At 39.9% G+C, this 21,115-nt stretch overlaps 1 protein-coding gene and 1 pseudogene across 3 annotated transcripts in view; both read right to left on the reverse strand.

Moving 5' to 3' along the window:
• The window catches only part of TBCE (tubulin folding cofactor E), a 91,708-nt gene that overhangs the window by 66,735 nt on the left and 3,858 nt on the right, over positions 1-21,115 (reverse strand). For all 3 annotated transcript variants that reach the window (XM_042909398.1, XM_042909399.1, XM_042909400.1), the window contains exon 2: positions 2,736-2,869. In XM_042909398.1, the coding sequence (XP_042765332.1) occupies positions 2,736-2,835 (100 nt within the window). In that variant the 5' untranslated portion in view covers positions 2,836-2,869. The remainder of the gene's footprint in view (positions 1-2,735; positions 2,870-21,115) is intronic.
• On the reverse strand, positions 20,180-21,029 carry LOC122201788 (annotated as a pseudogene).

Consider the following 21,115-nt stretch of genomic DNA (forward strand, 5'->3'; position numbering starts at 1 on the left):
CAGAGCCCGATGCAGAGCTCGGAACCCACGAGCCGTGAGATCATGACCTGAGCCAAAGTCAGATGCTTAACCAACTGAGCCACCCAGGTGCCTCCCCCCACAAATTTGTTAATAAATAAATAAATAAATAAATAAATAAATAAATAAATGCATACATAAAATCCCAAAGTAGCATCTTTGAGGTAAAATAATAGAGAATGCCCTCATACAATCAGATAATTAATAGAGTAAATAAAGAATAGCTCCCTCTTTGCACAATTATAATTTCAGGTAAAAAATTGCCTGATAATACATACACGAAGGAAGTGTCAAACTCACAGGCAATTTAATAAATGAAAATATGTACTACTTCATATTCACTAAATTACCATGAAATAGCTTCCATCTGTATTATTAGATTTGGGATGCACTACTCCGAGCTGCCTTTACAAACAGAGCCTTATTCTCATCAGCTGCTGGGAATACTAGCTTCTAGCAATTAGCCCTCAACTATGGTCCCACTTTTAGAACCAAAAAAAAAAAAGTGCCTTGCACAAGCACATACACCCTTCCACATACCAGGATCCAGTGATGGATCATCACAGATGTAAATGCCCAGCCCCTCATCTCAACTAGGAAAATCTCTGAAGGGCCCCCTATCTATCTTCAGAATTGCCCACAGGGTCAGGTGAAACTTTTGTTTAGACGACATCACAGGGGCACCTGGCTGGCTCAGTCAGTGGAGTATGCAACTCTTGATCTTAGGGGTTTTAAGTTCCAACCCCACAGTGGGGGCTAGAAATTACTTAAAAAAATAATTTTGAAAAAAAAAAAACTGCACAGCAAAGGAAACAATCAACCAAACTAAAAGGCAACCTAAGGAATGGAAGAAGATATTTGCAAATGACATACCCGATAAATGGTTAGTATCTAAAATATATAAAGAACTTACAAAACTCAACATACACAAAAAAACAAATAATTGGATTAAAAATGGGCAGAAGACGTGAATAGACTTTTCTCCAAAGAAGATATACCAATAGCCAATAGACACATGAAAAGATGCTCAATATTACTTATCATCAGGGAAATGCAAATCAAAATTACAATATTATCTGACACCTGTCACAATGGCTAAAATCCAAAACACAAGAAACAGAAAGTGTTGGTAAGGATGTGAAGAAAAAGGAACCCTCGTGCACTCCTGGTGAGAATGCAAACCAGTGCAGCCATTGTAGAAAACAGTATGGGGGTTCCTCAAAATATTAAAAATAAAATTACCACCTGATCCAGTAATCGCACGACTACGTATTTATCCAAATATGAAAACACTAATTCAAAAAGACATATGCACCCCTATATTTACTGCAGCATTATTTATAATAGTCAAATTATGGAAACAGCCAATGTGTCCACCGATTGACGAATGGATAAAGATGTGGCATATATAAAAGGCAAAAATAAAAAAGGAATGAAATCTTGCCATTGGCAACAACACGGATGGAGCTAGAGAATATAATACTAAGCAAAATAAGTCAGAGAAATCATTTCATTCATGTGTGGAATTTAAGAAACAAAAGAAAAGAATCAAAGGGGGAAAAAAAAGAGACAAACCAAGAAACCAACTCTTAACTATAGAGAACAATCTGATGGTTATCAGAGTGGAGGTGGGGGTGGGGGGTGAATGGGTGAAAGGGGACTAAGAGTGCACTTATCTTGATGAACACAGGAAAAATGTAAAGAATTGCTAAATCACTACATTGTACACTTGAAACCAACACAACAATGCATGGTAACTATACTGGAATTAAAATTTAAAAAAATAATAATAATAATAAATAAATTTAAAAATAAGAGAATGAGGGGTGCCTGGGTGGCTCAGTCAGTTAAGCGTCCGACTTCGGCTCAGGTCATGATCTCACAGTTCATGAGTTCGAGCCCCACATCGGGCTCTGTGCTGACAGCTCAAAGCCTGGAACCTGCTTCGGATTCTGTGTCTCCCTCTCTCTCTGCTCCTCCTCCCTCCCTCCCTCTCAAAAATGAATAAACATTAAAAAAAATTGTTAATAAAAAATAAAAAAAAATACAAGAATGATATTATTTAAAAGGAAAAAAAGTTACCACACCAAAAAGACTCTGTAAGTATGTATGATGATGAATGTTAACTAGACTTAACTTGGTGATCATTTTGCAATATATACAGATATCAAATCATTGTTTTGCATACCTGAAACTAATATAATGTTATATGTCAATTATATCTTAACAAAAAATGTAAGCAAAATACTATAGAAACATAAATATATTCCAAATAATAAATGAAAGAAGACATCACAAATTGTATTTATATCGATTTAAGCTACTTCAAATACATATACACGTGTACATATACACGTGGATTAATGACAAAAGAAATTTCCAAAAAAATTCTTAGTTTTTGAGGGTAGGGTATGAAAATTCAAGATTATGAGTTGTTTTAAGTTTACTCAGAAGATATTTTAACATTCAATTAATATAAAATAGTAACACTAAATAATTAGATAAATGTAAAATGAAATAAAACCATAGGTACCACAGGATATTGTTAACCGAACAAAACAATGGTATATAAGAATATAAGAAGCATCTACAAATTGTTTCTTGTTGTTACAAAGCACTATGGGGGGGGGGGGGTGGGAAGCACTACAGAGAAGCCTACAAAGAAACAATCCAGAATAAATAAATACACACACCACACACACACACTTATAATTTACCTGCCACAGGAGGGACGACACCAGAAAAACGCACTGTTGCATGTTCTCCATTAACTTCAACTCGTCGACCAATGACATCTAAGGTCAACGTGTCATTCATGATAATATAGCCAGAATCCAAAATATGAGGAGATCTAGGAAGAAAATTACAAAATTGACAAGATCTTAATAAACTCCTTAAAAATTTGTTCTTTTCCATGTATTGAGATATTCCTTTTTTTTAATGTTTATTTTTTGAGACACACACACACACACACACACACACACACACACACACGAGCGGGGGAGGGGCAGAGAGGGAGACACAGAATCTAAAGCAGGTTCCAGGCTCTGAGCTATCGGCACAGAGCTCAACACATCACCCAAACTTGTGAGCTGCGAAATCCTGAACTGAGCCAAAGTCAGACGCTTAACCCACCAAGCCACCCAGGCGCCCCTTCACTTTAGTGAGATATTCTTGAGGTCAACACTCCTGCAATTTAGTCTTCATATTTTGGTGAAGAGAAGGACCTATAGGTTTATGTGGCATATTCTCATAGTTTCATTTTACTTTACTTTCTAACTATATTTTGATAATAATGTTTATTTTGAGAGAGAGAGAGAAGAGAGCAGAGAGTGCACACACGAGCAAGGGAGGGGCAGAGAGAGGGAGAGAGAAAATCCCAAGCAGATTCCATGCCATCAGCACAGAGCCTGATGTGGGGCTTGAACCCACAAACTGTGAGTTCATCATCATGATCATGAGCTGAAACAGAGTCAGACACTCAACCAACTGAGCCACCCAGGCTCCCCAATAATATGTTTTTTAAATGTTGCTCAACTCCCGTTAGCTCACATCACATAACTTGTCTACTCTGTCATCTACTGAAGGGGATAGGAAGGAAAGGAGAATAGAAGAGAGGGGGACAGGGGCGCCTGGGTGGCTCAGTCAGTTAAGTGTCAGACTTTTGATTTCGGCTCAGGTCGTGATCTCATAGTCGTGAGATCAGCCCCGTGTAGAGCTCCATGCTGTGCACGGAGCCTGCCTGAGATTATCTTTCTCCTTCTCACTCTGCTCCGACTCCTCTCTAAAATAAAAAATAAATTAAATAAATTAAAAAAAAAACAAAAAAGGAGGAGAAAAGTGATAGAGAACAGGACAAGAAAACAGGCAATATGGGCATTGTTATCTCTTGAGGATGGGAGAAAAGCACAAATCCGTAGATATAGGAAGCAACACGTACAAGGAACAATAAATAAAAATTAAACTCTAGGGGCACCTGCCTGGCTCAGTTGGTGGAGCATGTAGTACTTGATCTCGGGGTCGTGAGTTCAAGCCCCACGTTGGACACAGAGCTTACTAAAACAAAACAAACAAAAAACCAGGAAACTCGGGACGCCTGGGGGGCTCAGTCGGTTAAGAGCCCAACTTTGGCTCACGTCATGATCTCATGGTTTGTGGCTTCAAGTCCCACATCGGGCTCTGTGCTAACAGTTCAGAGCCTGGAGCCTGCTTCAGATTCTGTGTCTCCCTCTCTCTCTGTCCCTCCCCCCTCACATTCTGTCTCTCACTCTCAAAAAATGAATAAACATTAAAAAAAAAACAACAACATTAAACTCGAATAAAAAGACAGAACCATGAAACTAAAGAGAAGGCCCTAAAGGGAGACAGAGTGAAAAGTATCTCCTATCCAGGAATGGTAACTAGATCTACCTCCTACTTCACAGGAAAGCAGAAGACTGAGGAACATGTGAAAAGACACAGTCAATCCAAAATCCAGGGAACCCTACCGTCAACCAAGTTAGTTTCTTCAACACAAGGAGAACACAAGAAGAAAAAGAAAGACATGGAGGGAGAACAAACAGATTTAAAAACACTGAAGACAACCAATTGCAACATATAGACTTCGTTTGGACCCTAATTTTTTAAAAAAGTGTAAGTAACTTTAAAGTAAAAACTTGTGAGAATATTGAAAATTTGAACACTGACTAGATTTGATATTAAAGAAAAACTGTTTGGGGCACCTGGGTAGCTCAGTCGGTTAAGCGGCCGACTTCAGCTCAGGTCATGATCTCGCGGTCCGTGAGTTCGAGCCCCGCGTCAGGCTCTGTGCTGACAGCTCAGAGCCTGGAGCCTGTTTCGGATTCTGTGTCTCCCTCTCTGAGCCTCCCCCGTTCATGCTCTGTCTCTCTCTGTCTCAAAAATAAATAAATGTTAAAAAAATAAACAAATAAAAATAAAGAAAAACTGTTTAAGACTCAATGAAATCCTTATCAAAATACCAATCGTAGCTTCCACAGAACTAGAACAATTCATGCTAAAATCTGTATGGAACCACAAAAGACCCCAAACAGCCAAACCAATCTTGAGAAAGAACAAAGCCAGAGGCATCACAATCCTGGATTTCAAGTTATATACAAAGCTGTAGTAATCAAGACAGTATGGTACTGGCACAAAATTTAGACAAATAAATAGAACAAAATGGAGAGCCCAGAAATAAACCCGCACCAGTACGGTCAATTAATTTATGACAAAAGAGGCAAGACTACCCAATGGAAAAAGACAGTCTCTTCAATAAACAGTGCTGGGAAAAATGGAGAGCTACATGCAAGAGAACAAACCTGGATCACTTTCTTACACCATACACAAAAGTAAACTTAAAATAGATTAAAGACCTAAACATGAATCCTAAAACCACAAACTCCTAGGAGAAAACATAGGCAATAATTTCTTGGACATCAGCCTTAGCAACATTTTTCTAGATATGTTTCCTGATGCATGGGAAACAAATGCAAAAATAAACGACTGGCACTACCTCAAGATAAAGAGCTTTTGTACAATGAAGGAAACAATCAACAAAACAAAAAGGCAACCTACTGAATAGGAGCAGATATTTGCAAATGATATATCGGATAAGGAATTAATATCCAAAATACATAAAGAATTTATACAATTCAACACCGAAACTACAAATAATCCAATTAAAATGAGCGGAGGACCTGAAGAAATATTTTTTCCAAAGAAGACATACACATGGCCAACAGACACACTGAAAGGATGCTCAACATCACTAATCACCCAGGAAATGCAAATCAAAATCACCATGAGATATAACCTCTATACCTTTTAGAATGGTTAGTGCCAAAAAGACCAGAAATAACAGGTGTTGGTGAGGATGTGGAGGGAAAAAAACAAAAAAAACAAAAAAACAAAACCAAAACCCTTGTGCCCTGTTGGTGGGAATGTAAATCGGTGCAACCACTGTGGAAAACAGTATGGAGGGTCCTCAAAAAATTAAAAATAGAAATACCATATGACCAGCAATTCCACTACTGGGTATTTACCTAAAGAAAATAAAAACACTGTATCAGTTTGAAAAGATGTATGCGTCCTGTGTTTATTGCAGTATTAGTTCCAACAGCCAAGATGTAGAAGCAACTCAAGTGTCCCCTGATAGACAAATGGATAAGGAAGAGTGGTGTGTGTGTGTGTGTGTGTGTGTGTGTGTGTGTGTGTGTCAGACGAATATTATGCAGCCATAAAAAAGGATGAGTTTGAGCCATCTGCAACAACACAGATGGACCCAGAGGGTCTTATGCTAAGTGAAATAATTCAGACTGAGAAAGACCAATATCCTATGATTTCATTCATATGTGGAATCTAAAAGCGACAACAAATGAATAAACAAAACAAAAAAAAAAAAGCAGAATCAACCTTAAATACAGAGCTGATATTTGCCAGAGGTGAATGGGGTGGGGGTGAATTGGCAAAATAGGAGATACAGGCTTCCAGTTATGGAATGAGTAAGTCACAGGAAGAAAAGTCACAGCACAGAGAATATAGTCGATGACACTGTAACAATGTTCTATGGCGACAGATGGCAGCTTCACTTGTGGTGAGCAAAGCATAATGTATAGAGAAACTGAATCACAATGTTGTATACCTGAAGCTAATGTACCACTGTGTAGCAACTATACTCAAATAATTTCTAAAATAAAAATTCAAATGTAAAAAAATTTAAATGTGTAAATTTAACTATAATTATCCTAAAAAATAGTTTTCACTAGTCTTAAATGCCTTTTTAATTTTCATTAACATGTAAATAGAATTTTTTACAAGCGAAATAGATACATAATTTCTATCCTACTTCTTTTATTAACAGGTGAACATTTTTCTATACAGCCACAGAGTTATCATATTAAGCTCTTTTATGTTGACCTGTAGATCCACAATTTACTTAATCATTTCTATTCCTCCCCCCACCAAAAAAAAAACAGCTAAAAACATGGTTTTGTTTTTAAATTATTCTTGTCCCCTGAAGTATTTCCCTGGGAAAAATTCTTGAGACAATTATTCAAAGTAAATAAACATGTTTAAGATTCGAGAAAGCCATGGCCAGACTGTGCATCCAAAAACAAAGTTAAATACTAACACTGACACTAAAAGAAAATCTACTTGTTTGTTTCTATAAAGTCTTATGAATTCCCATGAAGAACTTTCAAGTCAGGTCTTCTCTATTCTATACTTGTACAACTAATTTTTTTAAACTAATCTCTACACCCAACATGGGGCTAAAACTCACGACCCCAAGATCAGGAGTTGTGCGCTCTACTGACAGAGGCAGGTGCCCCTTGTACAACTAATCATTGAAGCAGGACTTAACACATCATTATTCATGTAAATGCAGAACTTTACATTTATATATACTGAACATTGAACACTCCAACATTAATTATCTCTCCCAGCTCTGTCCTGTGCAATTTTTGTAAGATCGAAACAAAATGTGTATGTGTGTGTGTGTGTCTGTGTGTATTAGATATATGACTTTGACCAAAGACAGAACCCATACAAATTGTGTGTAAAACTTTTCAGTTATAAGCCCTCCTATTATCCAGTTCACATGCAAGAACATCATGAACTTTGTGAAATGCTCCCCTGAAATCAAAATAAACTGTCAGTCCCAGAATATACTGTCAATCAGAGGAACGGGGTAACTTAAACACCTCTGAGTTGTATGAATATTTTTGGAAGGAACAGTTGTTCCTTTGTGATTTGTTCTATTGACAATAATGAGTACGAGAAGGAAGATAATGATGATCAACAGAGAAAGTAAATACTGCACTGTTCTCTGCAAATTTCCCTGGCTTGTCAGGGAATTGCAATCCAAACAAACAAACAAAGGCAAATTTAGCAAGACTCGCTCAACTCTTGCTACTTCCTTAGGATTACTGCTTTTCTAAATGTTCACAAAAATCTTTCCTAGAGGTTCTATTTCTCCTTGTTCATTACTCTTTAAAGATTACGGACAGGAATTTTTGCAATCGTATTTCCCAGTTCTTTCCTAAATTACTACATGTAATTTCTCTTGGAATGCAGGCTAATTCAAAATGGCCAAACACTGTACCACCTCCTTTTATCTTCAACATGCTTTTAAACAGGCTTTTTTTTTTTTTTAAAGACAGAAATCATTTTCCATAGACACGACAAAAGATAAAAAATTGAGTCAATCTGTGATTTTTCTGTCATCTCTATGCTACATTAAATATATTTTCAAAAGATGAAGCAAAGGTGGCAAAATGTTAACAATCGCTAAATAAAGGCAACGAGTATCTGGGTGTTTCCTATGTTTCAAAATATTCTAGATTTAAACTAAAAGCCGTATATTACTACACCCAAGGCATTTGTACTACTTTTTAGTCTAGATCAATCCTAGAAGCTTCTTTTCTTATCTTCCCATTTTTTCACAAATTGATTTGGAGGCTCAACCTTACCAGTATTTTTCTTAAGAGGTCCATTCAAGTGCCTGAAAGTCATTGTTATGCTGTTTCTTCTTCATTTCAGGGATGCTCCTTATATTTTTCCAGATACATCTTTCTCACTTAATTTTTTTTCTTTAAAAATTTTTTAATGTTTATTTATTTTTGAAAGACAGAGAGAGAGAGAGAGAGACAGAGCATGAGTGGGAGGGGGCAGAGAGAGAGAGGGAAACACAGAATCGGAAGCAGGCTCCAGGCCTCAAGCTGTCAGCACAGAGTCCAACACAGGGCTCGAACTTGGGAATGGCAAGATTGTGACCTAGGCCGAAGTCGGACGCTTAACCAACTAAGTCACCCAGGTGCCCCTTTTCTTTTCTTTTTAAAGTTTACCTAACCATTTTGAAGGGAGAGAGAGAGAGAGAGATACAGAGAAAGAGACAGAGAGACAGACAGAGAGAGAGAGAGAGAGAGAGACGGAGGGAGGGAGGGGCAAGAGAGAAAGGGAGAGAATCCCAAGCAGGCTCCACACTGTCAGCGCAGAGCCCCAAGTGGAGCTCACACTCACAAACCATGAAATCATGACCTGAGCCCAAGTTGGATGCTTACCCAACTAAGCCACCCAGGTGCCCTTCTCACTTAACTTTTTAAATAGATGATACTCAAAAGAATAAAAGGGAATACACTAAAAGTTTCCCTTCCATTCCTGCTAGTCATTAGCTCTTTCCACTGGCAACAGTTTTATTGTATCTTATAGTATCTTCCACACACATTTTGTGCTTATACAAGCTGCTATATTTTTTTCTTTCTTTCCACAAATGAGACCATGCTCTATATGGGGTTCTATTCCTTACATTTTCATTTAATAATATAACCTGGAAATTTACCCACAGCCATGTCAGAAGCTTTTACATTTTTTATGGCTACACAGTATTTGCATAGATATACCATAATTTATATAACCCGTCTTCACAAACTGATGGACTTAGGTTACTTCCAAGTCTTTGCTATTATAAATAATACTGCAAAGATTAAACCTGCTCAATTATTTTTTATACCTGTGCAAAAATAACTGTAGCAAACAATCTCAAACTGGGTATTGCTGAATCAAAGGGGAAGAGCATTTTTAATGTCGAGAGCTAATAACAAATGTCCCTTTTTAGGAACTGCACCAATTCACAATCCTACCAGCACTGTATGCAAGTCCCAGTATCATCACAACGTTGCCCTTCGCAAATAATTTTTGGTTACTTGTCAGTCTGATAAGTGAAATATACATTTTATTTACATTTCCTTTTATGAGGGAAGCTGAGCATCTATTCATTTTGATTCCCTTTTCTATGAATTACTTGTTCACATCCTTTACCCACTTTACTTATCTTTTTCTTAAGCTGTTTTTAAAAATATAAGCTGTTTTTAGGGGCCCCTGGGTGGCTCAGTCGGTTAAGCGTCCGACTTCGGCTCAGGCCACGATCTCACAGTCTGTGAGTTCGAGCCCCGCGTCAGGCTCTGGGCTGATGGCTCAGAGCCTGGAGCCTGCTTCTGATTCTGTGTCTCCCTCTCTCTCTGCCCCTCCCCCATTCATGCTCTGTCTCTCTCTGTCTCAAAAATAAATAAAAACGTTAAAAAAAATTAAAAAAAAATATATAAGCTGTTTTCTGGATGTTCTTCACAATGAGATGACTACATAATTCCTCAAATTAAATCCTTTGAAAAGAATTGCAAGGAAAGGGGCGCCTCGGTGGCTCAGTCGGTTAGGCGGCCGACTTCGGCTCAGGTCATGAGCTCATGGTTCATGAGTTCAAGCCTCGCGTCGGGCTCTGTGCTGACAGCTCGGAGCCTGGAGCCTGCTTCAGAATCTGTGACTCCCCCTCTCTCTCCGTCCCCTCCCCAGCTCATGCTCTGTCTCTCAACTAATAAAAAAACATTAAAAAAAATATTTTTTTTTAAAGAATTGCAAGGAAGGACACAAGCAGATAATTGTACAACCACGTTCACGGCGCTATTATTCACAAATAGCCAAAAGATGGAACTAACCCCAATATCCGTTGATGGATGAATGGATCAACACGATGTGGTATACACATATAGTCAAATATTATTCAGCCTTAAAAAGAAAGGAAATTCTATCACATGCTATAACATGGAGGAACCCTGGGAACATCATGCTAAGTGAAATAAGCCAGTAACAAAAGGACAAATACTGTATGATTCCATTTAAATGAAATACCTAGAGTAGCCAAATTCATAGAGAAAGTGGAATTGCGGTTGCCAATGGCTGTGCAAAGGGGGAAATAGTGTTAATGGCTACAGTGTTACAGTTTTGCAAGATGAAGAGTTCTGGACACATATGAGTTAAGATTGCACAACAGTGTGAATGTACTTAACACTACTCAATTGTACACCTAAAATTGTTAAGAGGGTCTGGGGCACCTGGCTCGCTCAGTCTGTGGAGCATGAGACTCGTGGTCTCAGGGTTGTGAGTTTGAGCCCCATGCTGGGTGTAGAGATTACTTATGCTCTGTCTCTCTCTGTCTCAAAAATAAATAAATGCTTAAAAAAAAAAAAATCCTCAAGGGATGCCTGGGTAGTTCAGTCAGTTAAGTGTCTGACTCTTGATTTCAGCTCAGGTCATGATCTAGCAGTTCTTGAGTTTGAGCTCCGTGTCGGGCTCCTTGGTGGCAGTGTGGAGCCTGCTTGGAAGTTTCTCTCTCCCTCTCTCTGCCCCTCCCTGCACACCCTCTCTCTCTCTCAAAATAAATAAATAAACTTTAAAAAACTGTTTTAAATATTTTTTAAAACTTGTCACGGCGCCTGGGTGGTTCAATCGGTTAAGCCTCTGACTTTGGCTCAGGTCATGATCTCATGGTACATGGGTTCGAGCCCTGCATCAGGCTCTGTGCTGACAGCTCAGAGCCTGGAGCCTGCTTTGGATTCTGTGTTTCCCTTTCTCTGCCCCTCCCCCGCTCATACTCTGTCTGTCTCTCTCTCTCTCTCAAAATAAAGACTAAAAAAAGGTGAACATAAGGGCAGGGAAGCAAAAATAATATAAAAACAGGGAGGGGGACAAAACATAAGAGACTCTTAAATATGGAGAACAAACAGAGGGTTAGTGGAGGGGTTGTGGGAGCGGGGGATGGGCCAAATGGGTAAGGGGCATTAAAGAATCCACCCCTGAAATCATTGTTACACTATATATGCTAACCAACTTGGATGTAAATTTAAAAAATAAACAAATAAAAAAGAATTTAAAAATTTTTTAAATAAATAAATAAAAATAAATTTAAAAATTTTTTAGTATTTTTCAAAAATTGTCAGGGCGCCTGGTGGTTCAGTCTTAAGGTTAAGCATCTGACTCTTGATTTCAGCTGGGGTCATGATCTCACCATTCCCGATATGGAGCCCCACATCAGGATCTGTGCTTACAGTGCAGGGCCTGCTTGCAAGTGTCCCCCCTGCCCCCACTCTGTCCCTCCCCTGCTATCGCTCTCTCTCCAAATAAACTTAAAAAAAAAAAAAAAGTTAAGATGGTCAATGTTATCTGTATTTCAGCACAATTAAAAAAATAATATGAGGGGCACCTGGCTGGCTGAGCCCAATATTTCAAGTTTTAGAGAGCTCTGATTTGCTTCCACTTTAATTGGGACACTGAATCATTAAGAATATGGTATTTCATGGGAATAGCCATATGCTTACCTCTTTGAAACTACACTACATATAATGCATCCTTCAACTGACCTCTTGATTAAGACAATTGTTTGGAGACTATAGATGCTGGCGAGGATATGGAGAAACGGGAACCCTCTTGTACTCTTGGTGGGAATGCAAACTGGTGCAGCTGCTCTGGAACACAGTGTGGAGGTTCCTCAAAAAATTAAGAATAGATCTACCCTATGACCCAGGAATAGCACTGCTAGGAATTTATCCAAGGGATACAGGAGTGCTGATGCATAGGGGCACTTGTACCCCAATGTTTATAGCAGCACTTTCAACAATAGCCAAATTATGGAAAAAGACTAAATGTCCATCGACTGATGAATGGATAAAGAAATTGTAGTTTATATACACAATGGAATACTACTTGGCAATGAGAAAGAATGAAATCTGGCCTTTGGTAGCAACATGGATGGAACTGGAGAGTGTTATACTAAGAGAAATAAGTCATACAGAGAAAGACAGATACCATATGTTTTCTTCACTCTGATGTGGATCCAGAGAAACTTAACAGAAGACCATGGGGGAGGGGAAGGGGAAAAAAAAGGTTAGAGAGGAAGGGAGCCAAACCATAAGAGACTCTTAAAAACTGAGAATAAACTGAGGATTGATGGGGGGGTAGGAGAGAGGGGAAAGTGGGTGATGGGCATTGAGGAGGGCACCTGTTGGGATGAGCACTGGGTGTTGCATGGAAACCAATTTGACAATAAATTTCATATTAAAAAAAAAAAAAGACAATTGCTTGCAAGCGAAAAAAAAAGACAATTGTTTGCAAGCGTGTGTATAGAAGCTAACAGAAATAGCTGTATGCTTAACTCATTAAAAATACATTGTCTTTAAAAAAATGAAAAAAAAAAAGAATATGGTATTTCTTCTCCACTCTTCAAATTATACCCTCCTAATGCCCTAGGAAGCAGTTTGATTATATTCAACATTTTTTTCATTGAGAAGATTCAAAAATAGCTTCTTTTCCCAGAATCTTTGAGGCTCTTTCACTTCACTTATTTCTTCCTCCTTGTTGATGAGAATTCAAAACAAAGGAATCTTTCCTCTCATTTTGTTTCTGCCAAGGAACTTAACAATGGACCCTCCCCACTCCACACACAAATCAGGTCTTTTCCAGAGAAAAGAAGCCTCTAGCAGAATTTAAGACAGCTGAAATCTTTCATCATTTATCTGATTTTTGTGCCTCTTTTATAATCTGTATTAGGAGGATAACAACCTTATTCTCTTTACCAAATGATATACAGCATAATCGATAGATCTCTTCTACTCCTCAGTCCTAGCATTGTCCCTTGTGCTTTCTACCCTAATGTCACTACTCTTCGCGCCAAACAAATATGTTTATCTTCCTGATATATACTCTTCAGCTCTCAAATCTTACATTGGATTGTTTTTAACAAAGACATGTATTTCCATTCCAATAATGAGCCCATCCCAGCAAATTTTAGTGATATTCACGGTATTGCAGGTATCCGCCTGGAACGGAAACTTGAGACCACACGTTCAGGTACTATGCTTTTGCTACAATTTCTCCCTAAAATCTTTTGGCTGTCTCCTCCATTACTTTGGTTATATATAACACTCTTTCTTCTCAACAGCATCCAATTTCCATAGTGTCAGGAGCAATTTTTCCCTCTTTATAGAATGTTAGTATCCATTCCTCTCAATCACATTTTCTTAATTCTTACTGGGAACTATTTTTCTCAATTCCTCTGAGAGGCAGACTACTTTAGAATGAGGCTGATCATTACCTGGGAAGACAAGAAAAGAAATGGCCTAGCATCTGAGTTATTATCTATGCTTATTAGGAATAAAAGATGAGAGGGAATATATCTTCAGTGGTTAAGTCATGACCACCAGAAACTCAGACTGAAGGTAGGTCAAGGTTAGTACCTGGCCTTGATGGTATTCAAGAAAACATACATGACTATCCCAAAAAGTGGGGACTGCACCATAATGGGACAGTGCAGGTGGATGTTCCTCAGAAACCCAAAGGTTGCATCTAGAAAGCTTGGCCAAAGAAATATAGTATAAGTCATGTAACTGGGATCAGGGGTAACTAACAAGAATAGAGTAAGACCTCACTCAACTCCAGGTAATTGGACCACTGGGCTGATTACCTGGACAGAGCCTAAGGGAGGTTTTTTTTACCCTAAATCCATAGACTCAAGGCATCTTCTAACTGAAATTCGGCATTTTCCAAAATTGTGCACATAGGCAAAAAAAAATAGTTGATTAGCAGCACCTGTGATCCCACATCTATCACATTACAGCTAGTATAGCTATCCCAAGATATATTTTATATGCATCACTATTTCAAAATTACAGCATTTATTAGACCTGCCGCTAGATTCTGTCATTTAAAATATTAATGAACACACATTACATTACAATTTTTAAGTATTTTGATAACTTTATTTCACATAACTGGATTCTCATCTAAAATCCTATATGTTTTTTTCCAACCTTTATTATTTATGTTTATTCCAATTTTACTAAATTCCAGTTAGTTAACATACAGCGTAAAATTAGTTTCAAGTGTAGAATTTGGTGATTCAGCACTCCTATACAACAGCCAGTGCTCATCATAACAAGTGCCCTCCTTAATTTCCCTCACCTATTTTACCCATCCCCCACCCACCTCCCTTCGCGTAACCATCAGTCTGTTCCCTGTAACTAACAGTCTGTTTTGGGTCACCTGGGTGGCTCAGTCAGTTAAGGGTCCAACTTCGGTTCAGGTCATTATCTCACGGTTCGTGAATTAGAGCCCCGTGTCAGGCTCTGGGCTGACAGCATGGAGCCTGGAGCCTGCTTCAGGAGTCTGTGTCTCCCTCTCTCTGCCCCTCCCCTGTGCACTCTCTGTCTGTCTCTCTCTCAAAAATAAACAAACATTAAACAAAATTTTTTAAAGTCTATTTCTTGGTTTTCCTCTTTTCTTCTCCCTGTGTTTGCTTTGTTTCTTAAATTCCACACTAGCGAAATCATATGGTATGTCTTTCTTGGATTTATTTCGCTCAGTGTAATACCCTCTAGCCCTGTCCACATGGTTGCAAATGGCAAGATTTCATTCTTTTTTGTGGCTCAGTAATATTCCATTATATACATATACCACATCTTTTTTTTATCCATTCATCAGTTGATGAACTTTTGGGATCTTTGCAATTTGGCTATTGTTGATAATGCTGCTGTAAACATCAGGGTGCATGTATCCCTTCAAATTAGTGTTTTTGTACATTTTTGTATCCTTTGGGTAAATACCTCTTGGTGCAATTGCTGATCATAGAGTAGTTCTATTTTTAACGTTTTAAGGAACCTCCACACTATTTTCTACAGAGGCTGCACCAGTTTGTAATCCCACCAATAGTGAGAGTGTTCTCCTTTCTCTGCATCCTTGCCAACACCTGTTGTTTCCTATGTTGTTAATTTTAGCCGTTCTGCCAGATGTTAGGTGGTATCTCATTATAGTTTTGATTTGTATTTCCCCAGTGATGGGTAATGCTGAGCCTTTTTTTTCATGTGTCTGTTAGCCATCTGTATGTCTTCTTTGGAAAAATGTCTATTCATATCTTCTGCCCATTTCTTAACTGGATTATTTGTTTTTTGGATGTTGAGTTTTGTAAGTTCTTTATAAGAAATCCTGTGTATTTTCTGTATTTAAAAACATTTTGGGGCACCTGGGTGGCTCAGTCGGTGAAGTGTCCGACTCCTGCTTTCGGCTCTGGTCATGATCTCACAATTTGTGAGATCAAACCCCACATCGGGCTCCAGGCTGACAGTGTGGAGCCTGCTTGGGAGTCTCTCTCTCCTCTCTTTCTCTGCCCCTCCCCCCTCAAATAAAGAAACACTTTAAAAAAACATTCTAGGGTGTCTGGCTGGCTCAGTCTGTAGCATATTGTCAGCAACTCTTGATCTTAGGGTTGTGAGTTGACCCCCACATTAGGTATAGAGATTACCTAAAAATAAAATCTTTTTAAATTTTTTTTACCTAAAAATAAAAATTACCTAAAAATAAAAAAAAATTCTAAGGAGCTCACAGAATTTATCAGACTGCTAAAGGGGTCTTTATCCTAGATAAAGAATCAAAGAAAATTTGAGGACATGACAGGCATCAAAGTAAATTATTTAAACTAAATTACATAGCCCTTTACAAAACGCTTTCATTTTCCTTATTCACAATATTCATTCAAAATTGCCGGCAATTTCTTTTTTTTTTTTTTAATTTTTTTTTAACGTTTATTTATTTTTGAGACAGAGAGAGACACAGCATGAACGGGGGAGGGGCAGAGAGAGAGGGAGACACAGAATCGGAAGCAGGCTCCAGGCTCTGAGCCATCAGCCCAGAGCCCGACGCGGGGCTCGAACTCACGGACTGCGAGATCGTGACCTGAGCCGAAGTCGGACGCTCAACCGACTGAGCCACCCAGGTGCCCCGCTGACAATTTCTTTAATTCTTCTACAGATTCTTCTAAAAAACCACTGGTTTGTTTGTGTTTTTTCTTAATATATGTAGGCGTCACGCCCAGCATAGAGCCCAACATGGGGCTTGAACTCACACCCCTGAGATCAAGAAATGAGCTGTTACAGTACACTTCATTCAACTTCTCCAGTGATAGATGAAGAAACGTCAAGGGACTTTTTCCTTATACTAAAAGGCATGTGGCATCCTGGCCCTGGTATCCTCTGGTGACAGGAACGCAGACTGAAAGAAACAGTTCCACTAGTTTGTTCTGCATTCATTCCGTCTCACCTCGGTTTGTCTCTGGAATCCATGTTGCTAACATCGTGTGTTTGTTGTTAAAAATAAAAATATAAAAATAAAAAAATAATAATTAAAAAAAGAAATTAGCTGAGATCAAGAGTTGGATGCTCAATTGACTGAGCCACCCAGGTGCCCCCAACTGTGTTATTTTCTGAGTGGAAGAATCTTAACGTGGGAAAGGCATCTGAAGAGTTCCATCTATATTATCGAAATGGTTCTCACCTGTTTTCTGCCATTTTGAGCCCAGCATCTTCCCCTTGTGGGAAGTGTACTTTCTCTGCCTGGTGGGCTGTCACTCACCCACCAGAGGAGTGGACACATGGCCCAGGATGGCCAATATAGTGACTCCTCACCTCTATTTCCTTGCATATAGCAACTGGTCCATACATGAAGACCCTAACCCAAGCAGAGCCAACCTTTTAGAAAATGACATGGGCTCTTGAAGACAGGATCCATCCCTCTCTTTCCCAAGACCTAAAACAAAAGGACCACTTAAACCTGGAATAACTGAGGGCACCTGGGTGGCTCAGTCGGTTAAGCATCTGATTTCAGCTCAGCTCATGATCCCACAGTTCATGAGTTCAAGTCCCCACATCAGGTGAGCCCTGCTTCTCTCTCTCTCCCTCTCTCTCTCTCTCTCTCTGCCCCTCGCTCACTTGTGCCCTCTCTCTCAAAAACAAAACAAAACCAAAAAACACTAGAAGAGCTGAGAAGTACTTCTGATACTATATGGAAAAAATTTGTGTGAAAATAAGGCCGCAAGGGAAAGTGGTGTTGATCCAACTATGCGTGAAGCCTTTCATTAGCCCAAATGAAACAGTAAATTTTCTTTCGCTTACATCAGTTTGAGCTGAGTTTCTTTCTCCTGCAACTGTTAAGAATTCTGAAAAAATACACAAGAATTAAGATCACATGTGTTCCTATTTACTGTAATACGAACATTACATGCAGTCAGTCTGCTGGAAAGAAATTCGACCTCATCCACTACATGTTACCTATGGGACACTGGATAATTTAACCTCTGTGTGTCTCAGTTTCCTCATCTGTAAAATGTATACCAGGAGGACCTACTTCACAGGACTGTTGTGAGAATTAAATGAGTTTTTATGTGTAGAAGTGCTCACCATCAACAGTTGATAAACGTTAGCCATTGGGGCACCCGGGTGCCTCAGTCAGTTAGGCATCCAACTCTTAATCTCGGCTCAGGTCACAATCTGATAGTTCTTGAGTTCGAGCCTCACATTGGCCTCTGCACTGATGGCACAGAACCTGCTTGGGATTCCGTCCCTCCTTCTCTTTGCCCCTCCCCTGCTTGCACTCTCCCTCTCAAAATAAATAAACTTTAAAAATAAATAATTTACTGGGGCACCTGGGTGGCACAGTCAATTGAGCATCATCCGACTTCGGCTAGGGTCATGATCTCACGGTTCAAGGGTTCGAGCTCCATGTCGGGCTCTGTGCTGACAGCTCAGAGCCTGGAGCCTGCTTTGGATTCTGTGTCTCCTTTTCTCTTTGCCCTCATCCTCCCCACCCACTTACACTTGGTCTCTCTCTCAAAAATAAATAAAGCAGTTAAAAAAATAATAATAAATGTTAGCCATTAACATCTCTTAATCACTAAGACCCTTAACATCATAAATTAGATTCTATATTTAAAAAATTTTTTAACGTTTATTTTTGAGAGAGACAGAGGATGAACAGGAGAGGGGCAGAGAGAGAGAAAGGGACACACAGAATCGAAAGCAGGGGCTCAAACCCTCGAATCGCGAGATCATGACCTGAGCTGAAGTCGGACGCCCAACCAACTGAGCCACCAGGCACCCCTAGATTCTATATTTAGATAAGGAGAAAACCCTCCATAAATTCAAAGAAATATATTACAAATTCAGAATAACAGTACCTGACATGGGGAAGTTTAATTGCAGTAGGCCCACACCGTTCACAGGTATGGATTCTATCTCATTTCCCACCTTCTTAAACCACCAAGAGATCCAAAAAGATATCTGATGCACAAAAGAAGAGGTAAAACGTACTGGCGCTTCGTGAATGAATGTTAGAAAAAAGATTTTTCAATATGACTTCCATTACCTTTCCAAATATATGTCCCTCAATCTTTGCCTGTGTTTATTCAAAATTGTACCAAAATAATCGGTGTGAGGTCTGAAGATCGTTCACACACTGACACCTACCGAGTAGAAAACTCAACATCAATGGGAGCCACACCTAACTGAGATTTTGGAGCTCCAAGTAGTGATCTTAGCTCAGACACTAACAAGCTGGGACTCCTTACGCTTATTAACCTGTTACAAAGAACACAAGGAGTTGAAAGACATGCTCTTAAAAGGAACTTATAGTCTAGCTGGGAGAGATAACCAACAGCAAAAAACTAAGACCTAAAATTAAAAGTGCAAGGACCAAATTCAGTGATGGAAGAGAACCATGTGGGTTAAGAGGAAGGGAAGGCTCCCTGTGGGAACCACGCCCTGAGGAAGCTGTCAGGAACAGACAGCAGAGAGTAAGGAAAACGAACTTTCTAGGTAGGGAAATGTAAGAGGGTTTCTTTGATTGGAGGTTCATGTTGAGACTAGATACAGAACTTGGGAATCCTTTAAACATTTAAGGGCAAAAATATCATCTGCTTTTAACTTACTACCCAAAATGTAACAATTTCCAAGTACGTAGCCCAATTTTTTTAATAAGCCCTACCCCCAACAAGGGGCTCAAACTGACCACCCCAAGATCAAGAGTCATATGCTCTACCGACTGAGCCAGCCAGGCACCCTGCTATTTAGCACAATTTTAAACAAACCCACCTGCTGTCTTTCCCGCCACCCCCCCCCCTGCCCCCCATAGACCAGCGTTCCTTTATTTTGGCTAAACACATGCCTTGTTGTCTGCTCCCATTCTGTCAGCAGCACCTGCTAGGCTGCAAACATCGAAAGGGAGGGGGCTGGAACCAAGAGCCGTAACGTCCGCTGCCCTCAAGGACTCTATTAGATTTAAGCCAGAGAACAAATGCAAGGAGCCTCTTAAATGTATGGTTTCAGAGGTCGCGGGACATAGAGGTAGGCCGTTTATTGGGGCAAGCGTGATGGCTCACACGGGCTTGAGGCATGCTTGTAAATCAGCTGTTCCGGAAGGACAGCCTTGAGCCTGCCCTTGCTGACAAGGCAACCAAAATCTGCTTCAGGGACTTTTTTTTCATTTTTCTTTTTGCTTTTTTTTTTTTTTAATGTTAGGAAATCACGGTGCCCAACCAGTCGTTCAGCTCTTCCTCGGTAACAGTGTTTGATGTACCTGGTTGCTCAGACTCCACGTTTTCTTCCATTGCAGGTGGTTCTGCAGGACCTTCTTCTTGGGCCACCTTCCCATCTGTCTCAGATTTTCGGCCCTGGGGTGTCTGGTCTGCTAAGATGTTCTCTCTTTTACAGGCACGTCTAAACTAAATGCCAGATCTCCTTCTTCCTCCGAGTGGTGTGCGGCTGACTGCAGTGGGGCAGCGGGTTCCTAAGAACCCTACAAGGATCCAGGCTTGGGCTACCCTTCCCCAGGTGCCTGAGGCAGCCAGCAGCAGATTTCAGCTCAGAGACGGATCCCTTTCCTCCAGGCCCCAAGGGCCCTTTTAAGTGCCTCCCCAGTCCCTTGGTTTCATCATTTCTCTTTGGTTTCACCTGAGGAAGCTCCAAAGGAAGGGTGGCCTGGACCGATTCGGCAGCAACATGGAGGTGGACTAAGACAGGCAGTTCTCGAAGGGCTCGAACCAATGACTCACAGTCCACAGAAAATGAATTGTTTTGGACATAAAGCTTCACCACCCCACTCTTTCTCCTCAACAAACCGTTACTGTGAGAATGAGTCCCCTGCAGAGCTGAGAACACCAGAGTCTGGCCCTGTGGTTCTCAACTATCATTATCGACCTCTTTTTCAATATCTTAATATCCATCCCAGTTGGAAACTATCTTGCTTTTAGATCTCCGCATCACTGTCACCTTCAACAGGCACTCGGGCGCTGGGGCACCGGACTGCTCACCTCCCCAGAGCCCCAAGGAAACAGGCTGCTCTGAGCTCTGAGGTGCCACCAGCATCGGAGGCGGGTGGGGGGGGGGGTGAAGGTGGGGAGGGGAGCACAGGATCCTTCCCATGTCCTTTATAAAGAAGGTTTTTTAGTTGT

The sequence above is a fragment of the Panthera leo genome, chromosome D2 (genome assembly GCF_018350215.1).
Source record: "Panthera leo isolate Ple1 chromosome D2, P.leo_Ple1_pat1.1, whole genome shotgun sequence".
NCBI lineage: Eukaryota > Metazoa > Chordata > Mammalia > Carnivora > Felidae > Panthera > Panthera leo.